Source organism: Colossoma macropomum, unplaced genomic scaffold, assembly GCF_904425465.1.
Source record: "Colossoma macropomum unplaced genomic scaffold, Colossoma_macropomum, whole genome shotgun sequence".
NCBI lineage: Eukaryota > Metazoa > Chordata > Actinopteri > Characiformes > Serrasalmidae > Colossoma > Colossoma macropomum.
This window is the reverse complement of record NW_023494784.1, coordinates 645792-655000: the sequence shown is the minus strand read 5'-3', so window position 1 is coordinate 655000 and position 9209 is coordinate 645792. Positions and strand designations below refer to the sequence as shown.

Here is a 9209-nt window from a genome sequence, read left to right as displayed (position 1 = left end):
CTCAGAAGGGGAACCCATCCTCCTCTGGACCACACCTGACAGCAAACAGCGTTAATATAAAATATTAGAGTACAAAGCGGGAAAAACAGGTGGGGCAATGGTTAATTTGATTAGTTTCTGATTATGCAGCGGCAGCAGGAGCATCTGAGGGTGAGGATTGCACAGCGTTGTACAGCATGAAGCTCAATGGTGGTCAAGCTGGTCCAGAGGGCCGGCGAGCAGTGGCACCCGATCAAGGCAGAGAGGCAGCAGCATCAGACGCACAGGATGGGCAGCTGTTCAACTCGGCAAAGAAAAGAAAGGAAAACACACAGAGAGTCAGTTCTGTAATGAGTGACTGATCACAGATTACAGTGTTAGCAGAGCAGCCGAGACTCTGGCAGGTATAGAACTGACAGGGAAAACTAATCTCCAAAGGCTCGACTATACAAGTAAGTTTTTAGCCTAGACTTAAACACTGAGGCAGTGTCTGAGTCCCGAACATTAACAGGAAGACTATTCCAAAGCTGGGGGGCTTTGTATGAGAAAGCTCTCCCCCCCGACGTAACTTTATTAATTCTAGGTACTAATAGTGAGCAGCACCTTGTGATCTAAGTAGGCGTGATGGTTCATAGAGAGAGAGAAGTTCACTCAGGTACTGAGGGGCGAGTCCCTTTAGAGCTTTATAGGTCAGTAAGAGAATTTTATAATCAATCCGAAATTTAACTGGTAACCAGTGTAAGGCTGATAAAACTGGGCTGATATGGTCAAACTTTCTGGTTCTAGTAAGAACTCTGGCTGCAGCGTTCTGGACCAGCTGAAGCTTGTTAAGGCTTTTGTTGGGACATCCAGCCAGCAGGGCATTACAGTAATCTAGCCTTGAAGTAATAAATGCATGAACTAACTTTTCTGCATCCTGTAGAGAGAATGCATTTCTCAATTTAGCAATATTGCGGAGATGCAGGAAGGCTGTTCTAGTAATATTAGTTATATGTGTGTCGAAGGACAGATCAGGGTCTATAATGACACCAAGGCTTTTTACAGGTGAGCTTGATGCAACTGAGAAATTGTTAAGTTTAAGTGTAAAATCAGACAGTTTGTTTCTAGCAGCTTTTGGACCAAGAAGCAGAACCTCTGTTTTATCGGAGTTTAGAAGGAGAAAGTTACTCGACATCCAGTCCTTTATGTCTTTTATACAGTCTTCAATCTTAACAAGTTTAATTTTATTCTCCAGTTCGCTTGCTAAATATAACTGTCATCGGCATAACAGTGGAAATTTATGCCGTGTTTACTGATGATGGTGCCCAGTGGTAGCATATATAGTGTGAATAATACAGGTCCTAAAACAGAACCTTGTGGAACACCATACTTTACTTTTGTGAGGACAGATGATTCACTGTTTATATTAACAAACTGATAGCGATCAGTGAGGTAGGACCTGAACCAGGAAAGAGCTGTTCCTGTTACCCCTACAAGGTTTTCTAGTCTATCTAGTAAGATATCGTGGTCTACCGTGTCAAATGCTGCACTAAGATCGAGGAGGACTAACAAAGACACATTTCCTTTGTCTGAGAACAATAAAAGATCATTTACAATTTTTACTAGTGCTGTTTCTGTACTATGATGTGGCCTAAAACCAGACTGAAATTTTTCATGTATATGATTTCTATACAAATAGGAACTTAACTGTTTTGCTACCACTTTTTCCAGGATCTTAGATATAAAGGAGAGATTCGAGATGGGTCTATAATTGATAGTTCGCAGGGATCAAGGTTAGCTTTCTTAATCAGCGGTCTAATTACTGCTAGTCTAAGAGATTTTGGGATGTATCCAAGGCTAAGAGAGGAGTTTATTATTGACAGAACAGGCTTGGTTATTTCTGGCAGAATTTCCTTGAGTAAACCTGTAGGAATCGGATCTAGCATACAGGTAGATGATTTTGCGGAGGAAACAATATTAACTAGTTCATTTTGTTGAGATAAGGTAAACAATTCCAGCCTCTCTGCAGGGATTATAATATTCTCAGGATCTAGACTGGCATTATAAGGCAGCAGGTTTGAGGAGTTTAGTTGTGTATTCTGAAGTTTCTGCCTTAAACTAATGGCATCTGGGGTTCACTAACTGTTTTGTTCTCTGTTAGTTTAGAGATTGTGCTGAAAAGTAATCTAGGATTATTCTTATTGTTTTCTATGAGTGAGGAGAGATAAGATGAGCGTGCTGTAGCAAGTGCTCTTCTACAGTCTATAAGGCTCTCCTTCCAGGTGGACTGGAACACTTCTAGCTTAGTCAGGCGCCATTTTCGCTCAAGTTGTCTGGTGGTCTGTTTTAAAGCCCGAGTGTGGTCATTATACCAAGGGGCAGTTTTTTCTGCCTTACTATTTTACTTTTTAATGGGACCACACTATCTAGAGTAGATCGAAAGTATCTAAGAACTTGGTCATAATATCTAACTCGGTAGGATTAGATGGACAGCTGACAGAAGCTGATAATTGGGGAAGGTTTCTAATAAAGCTACCAGCTGTGGAGGAAGTTATCGTCCGCTTAACACAATAACATGGTGATGAACGCACATTACCACTAAAGTGAATTTCATATGAGATTAAGTAATGATCTGAGACTGCTGTGCTCTGAGGGAGAATGGCTAAGTTATCTATGTCTACACCAAAGGTCAGTATTAGGTCTAGAGTGTGGTTGTGGTAGTGTGTGGGCCCCTTTATGATTTGGGTGAAACCTACGGAGTCTATGATGGATATAAATGCCTTACTTAGTGCATCTTGAGGATTGTCAAAGTGGATATTAAAATAAACTATTATTTTATTTGAAAGCGTTATTAGACTTGACAGAAACTCAGAGAATTCCTGTAAGAACTGAGAATTCGGCCCTGGTGGCCTGTAAATTGTATTTACTGAAAAGGAATTTTTATTTGTTCCTTGATCACTTATATTAAGAAAAATAACTTCAAAAGAAGAGAATGTATAGCCTACTTTCTGGCTCACGCCTAAAGCTTTAGTATGGATGGTTGCTATACCTCCACCTCGGCCGCTTAAACGAGGGCTATGTGCATAGCTGTAGCCTGGGGGGGGGCTTCATTTAGACTATTCATCGGGTCTAATCCACGTTTCTGTGAGGCACAGAGCATCAAAACTGTGATCTGTAATAATTTCATTTACAACGGCGGCTTTAGGTGTGAGAGATCTTATGTTAAGCACTCCTAGTTTTAGACCAAAGGTGCTGTCACTGCAAACTGGTATAACTGGTCTGATATTAGTCAAGTTACTGAAGCAAACTTTTCGAGGCTCTTTGATGCTTTGTTTTATTCGGGGAACAGACACAGTCTCAATTGGTAGGAACCTATATGGTGTCTCAAGGCAGTCTGTGTAAATCCAGCCTAACTTGTACTTCATGGCTGTTCTGATTGAAAATTAAATGAATGTAAGGGGGTCTCTGACTGAACAGTACTGTACATATTAAGGTATGTTTGAGTCCAACACTTACATTTTTTCTGAGGGAGGGCGCTGTTCCGGACCCAACAATAGTATGTGTCCTGATCAGATGAACTGGTGGAGATGAACCAAACTAAGGCTCTATATGAACATCCTACATATTGTCCATTCTTGGACCAGCTGTAGTAACAGTATCCACTGGGGCTGCAGGTGGAGCTACAGGTCTGTTTCACCACTGTCTGTTCTGCAGGTTTACAATCCACCTTCACCTGCAGGACTGAACACACACACACACACACACACACACACACACACGTCATATACCAGAATTCTGTAAACAACAATTGTTATTATTAATGTGTTTATGTGCAAAAATAAACACTGCACTGCTGACAACATTCAGAACATTCTCTGGACAATCAGTAAAGCTTCAGCATTATGAATATATTTATATATTTAATCTGGTATCAAAAAGAAAACATTTAAAGGGCCCATATCCTTCAGTTTTCTCATGTTGTATTTTTCCTTTGATGTCCATTTACTTTGTTTGTGTAGATTTGAGTCCCAAAACAGTCAGAATTATTTTTTTTATAAATGTATTGTTTTGTGACATCACAAAGAAAATGAGTTGTAAACCGGCTGTTTGTGTCATGTGTTATATGGACTGTATGTACTGAGGAGTGAATGTTGTTATGACCCGGTCTAGGGTCAGAGACGAGCGCATAACAAAAATACCAAACAAAACTACTAAGGGTTTAAAAAGACACCTAAACCTAAAAATAAAAAGAAACAGAATATAAAAGCTACCTGAACAAAAACACAAAACACAGAGAAACAACGGCAGCCAAACCCTCACCTGATGAAGTCACTACAAAAATACACAAAAAGGGAAGCTATAAAAAAAATATACAACAGGCTAACAGGTTTAAATGGGCCGGGCTAAATCGAGTCAGAAGGCCGTACAGTCAGGGGTGACTGCTCTGTCAGATTGAGGTTTAGAGTTTAACATGAGTTCAAACTGAGTAGGAAGCTGGTCTTTAATGTGCCTCATGATGAGCCTCTCAAAGCGCTTCATGATGATGGGAGTGAGTGCAACGGGATGGTAGTCATTGAGACAGGACACTGGAGACTTCTTCGGCGCAGGGATGATGGTGGTGGACTTGAAGCACGTTGGAACGACTGCAGTGCTCAGAGAGATGTTGAATATGTCCGTGAGAACATCAGCCAGCTGTTCAGCGCATTCTCTGAGCGCTCTGCCCGGTATGCTGTCGGATCCTGGGGCTTTCCATGGGTTGACTCTGTGTAGAGTTCACCGCACATCAGCAGTGGACAAACACAGCACCTGTTCACTTGGAGGAGGTGTGGTCTTCCTCGCCCTCGTGCCGTTCTGTGCTTCAAACTGAACATAGAAGTTATTCAGTGCATCTGGAAGGGAGGCATCACTGTCACAAGCAGGTGGAGGTGTCTTGTAGTTGGTGATGGCCTGGATGCCCTGCCACATGCGCCGTGTTTCAGCAGTGTTTTGAAAATGTTCTTGGATTTTCTTTGCATAGGTACGCTTAGCCTCTCTGATGGCCCAGGAAAGCTTGGCTCTTGCTATCCGGAGGCCTGCCTTATCCCCTGACTTAAAAGCCTTATCTCGGGTTCTCAGCAGCATGTGCATCTCTGCAGTCATCCATGGCTTCTGGTTGGGGTGAGTTGTGATGAGTTTGGAGACAGTAACATCATCAATTCACTTGCTGATGTAGCCAGTCACTGATTCTGTATACTCCTCCAGGTTGATGGAGTCACCGGAAGTTGCTGCTTCTCTGAACATCTCCCAGTCAGTGTGCTCAAAACAGTCCTGAAGAGCAGAGATAGCTCCCGGAAGCCAGGTTCTCACTTGCTTCTGGTCCAGAAGTGGGGGTGGGGCTTGGCCCTGTACAAGCTATGGATGTTTGTGTAAACAAGATCCAGCACGTTAGCTGCTGGATCTGGAGGTAGTCCAGTTTATTTTCCAAGGAACAAACATATGGGGTTAGCCATTAGCCTAGCGCACACCCGGATCGTTTACCTCGCTTCTGCCTTCTTATGCATCACTTTTGGCCAGCAGGCTCACGCAGCGCCGTGGATCTTAGCAGGCCTAGCTCACACAGCTCTTCCCGCAGACCGTCTGGAAGCAGAGATTGTGGCTGATTTCTCAGCTGGTGATGGTAGACGTTGGTGCTGGTTGTTGCAGTCATGATTTTTGAGATTTGGTCAGGATACAGTGACAGTAAAACAAAAAAGAGCAAAAATCACCACCAAAGTGGCCGCTGCAGCCAAATGCCGTGCCACCGGACTTAAGTAAAAACAAAAGTAAGTGTGAGGTTTTGGTTTCGACTTGGTGAATTCGATTCGTGAGATCTACTCACACTGTGACTAAAATTTCTGACGTCAGAAGTCCATTGTCATAAGTTTGGGCAGTTGATCCGGCATTGTTTCTCCTCTCACACTGCATGACGAATGATGACCAATTATGCTGAAACTCGGCCTGATCATGAAATTCTGGTGGCTCTGACCAAATCAGGTTAAAAACGGGCTAAAATCACAGTGTATGTCCAGCTCAAGACACAGAGAGCCATTGAGTGCAGCAGCTCTTTCTGCTTCTGTTAAATTGTAGCTCTGTGGGTGAGGTGGGTCTTTTGGAGACCCATCAGCAGGTACCAGTGCAGAGTGTAGCCTCAGTCAGTGTCCTTCGGTTTCATGTGAGCTAATCACTGAAAAACGCCATGGACATATCTAAGTTAGGGGCTACACAGTTTTAGCTGATACGTTTTAAATAACAAGCAGCCTAATTAAAATAAGACACAGCACTGCACACAGTGAGACCCAGACTGTGTGATTGACAGGGCTGTGTTAGATGTGAAATGAAAAAGGCTGTTTTAGAAGAGTGGTTGTGGGCCTGCTCTTTACTGAAAATGAAACTTTGCTTTAAATACGGTCCGATCAGGTGCTCTTTGGTGTCAAGGGAAAAACTCAATGAGGAAAAAAGAGAGAAAAACTCTCCAAACCGAGGCCTTCATTAAATTAATACATCTTTGTTGTATTGACCTGTCTTGGCTGGTTAAACCCCTGAATTTACCAGTTTAGCCAAACTAGTGTTAAACTGGGATTAAACTGCTGCTAAGCTAATGACGGATAAACAGTCGCTCAGAGATTAAATCAAGGAAGTAACAAGCAAACAAACGAGTGAGCAAAAAGCTTTGAGAGGAGCTGAGGAGGCCTCTGTTGTTCTTCCCACCAGGTGATACAACAAGTCATAACAACGAGTGAACTGGAGCACAGACTGGAGTGAGGACTGGAACAAGTGGAGATGAGCAGAAAACACAGACTGAATCATGGAATGACAACAAAATGTTCCAGGCTGGAAAGACAGGAACACACAGAGACACAAGCAGAACACCAACACGGAAAAGAAGCAGAGCGTAACGATGTATTTAAGCTTCACAGCATATTTCTGTCTCCAAACTTCTGCTTTAAACTGAGTAAGATCTTAACACAGTGTCTGTTCTGTCACTTAGGTACAGTTTCTGACTTTTTCCACCCTGTTAACAGAACCAGGAGCTACTCAGAGACGTGTGAAGATGGTGAAGACCTTATGACCACAAAAGAGCTGACCTCAGTTTAAAACAGCTTCAAAGCTTTAACAGAGTTAATCACACAAATAAGCTCTGATGATGAAGATCTTCAGCTTAAAGCTGCAGTTAGTCTGAATGTTCTGTGAGTTTAAGAGATTATAAAATGGTATCAGTTATTAATCTGTAGTTACTGTAGCCCTGCTGTTCGTTCTAAAGCCACTTCCTGTGACTGAATCGTGTCAAATGTATTAAAATGTTCTGAAACACACTGTAACTGTTATATGTTGAAGGATTTTTAGTCTCTACACGTTAATCTGACACAGATGTAGATCAGCGCTGTGGAACACAAACACATTAAGAGCAGAAATGTAAATAAATGTAAAGTTTACCTGCCAGTAAAATGAGGATCAGTGCTGCTGTAATATTTGCTGAGCTCTGGGAAAACATGGCAGCATCACTCTTCAAACACAGCGGATACCTGAAGGTCCAGAAGGTCCAGAAGCTCCTCACTCTGACTCTCTTACACTTATGAACTGTTCTGATCTCAGCAGAGAGAAAGTCAGCAAAGACACTGAAGACGTGATCTGCATTGTGTGTTCTGTCGTCACTCCTCCCCTTTCAGCTCAGAGTCACTTCCTTTTTCACTCAGCGCCCTCAGAAAGACGTCTGAGTGTGATGATCATTTTATTTCTGTTCTTCTTTGTGAGGATCATCTCATCACTGTCAGATCAAAACCTACTGACATACATTAAAGTCCAAAACGCTGCCACTTCAGAGAGGAAAGGGTTAGTTATGATAGCAGTGATATGAGATGAAGCTCCTCTTCTAAACTGCTCTATTTCTGTCCTTTTATCTACAGAAAGGGTTGATGATGTTCTATCAGGTTTGGACTCTCCTGTGTCCTGATATTAAACTTCAAACACCGCCATCTGTTTGGTGGCCATCATAAACGCTGCAGCTGTGCGTTAAGTTAAACACTAATTCAGTCCAGAGTTTTTCACAGGTGGGTGGAGGTGCTGAGAGGAGGTGAGGGTGTTTGTGGGTAATGAGGCAGTGATGCTTGGTGAGTCAGTATGGTCTGTGTGTTGGAAACACTGCAGTCTTAACACACCCTCTACAGCGAACAGCCTTGAGTATGGAGTCTGTGTTAATGTTAGTGCATGACTTTATTTATTTGTTGAAATTAACACTTTGGGGTCATCAAACATCAGTGTCTGACCTCACAGATGCTTTTTTGACTGAATGAGCACAAATTCCCACAAACTCACTCCAAAATCCTGTACAAAGCTTCCCAGAAGAGTGGAGGAGGTTACAGCTGCAACAGGGGACCAACTCCATATTAATGCCTATGGTTTTGTAATGAGACGTCCAACAAGCTCATATAGGTGTGATGGTCAGGTGTCCATATACTTTTGACCATACAGTGTGGCTCAGCCATGAGTTAGCTTTTGCTTGGGGTTAGCTGTCCTGCTGCAAATCTCTCTGAATTAGATTTAGGGTCCCCTGAGCATTAATAAACTAAAAATTATAATACAACGCTTGAGCTGGATAGAAATGAATTTTCAAAAATCACTCAAAAACACCGTTGATGGAAACATGCAGAATTTGTGGTTTTGTTTTTTTCAGCTTTAACAAAATAAGGTCAGACACACTTTCACACCTTGAAGTGTCCGAATATTTTGAATACAGGAAATTTATGCATTTATTGGTTTATTATAAAATCATTGAATGCAAAGATCATTTTAGGGCATATTTGAATGTATAAATTTTAGGATGCATGTTTGATTTGATAAAGTCCCCTCAGTGAAACCATTTCCACTCCTGTATATGAATATATGAATATATGAGTGATGCAGAACTGGTGATGGAACAGAAACTCAGAAGACCAGCATGTGAGAGATGAGCTTATCTGACACCATCTGCATATAGAATAATTCCATTTACCCTTCTTTACACTCTCAGTCACATGACCAACACCTCACACACACAGAGCGGCTGCAGTGACCATTTAGCAGAAACTGAAGACGTTGTTGTTTTAAGGTCAAGCTGGTGACTGATTACAGTTCACAACCAGCCGTCCTGAGTCTGAAAGACTTTAAAAATACACATTATCATTCTTACATTATATATATTTTTAATTCATTCGTCCATTTCAGAGAATCTCATGAAGGCTGCATCTGTTCATGGT

The 9209-nt window shown here is 42.0% G+C and overlaps 1 protein-coding gene across 1 annotated transcript in view; it reads right to left on the bottom strand.

Moving 5' to 3' along the window:
* The window catches only part of LOC118809213 (B-cell receptor CD22-like), a 22060-nt gene extending 14443 nt beyond the window's left edge, over nt 1-7617 (bottom strand). The window contains exons 1-2 of the mRNA XM_036572314.1: nt 7411-7617; nt 3475-3699 (exon numbers count right to left, since the gene is read on the bottom strand). Of these exons, the coding sequence (XP_036428207.1) occupies nt 3475-3699; nt 7411-7468 (283 nt within the window). The 5' untranslated portion in view covers nt 7469-7617. The remainder of the gene's footprint in view (nt 1-3474; nt 3700-7410) is intronic.
* Between the last annotated feature and the right edge of the window lie 1592 nt (nt 7618-9209).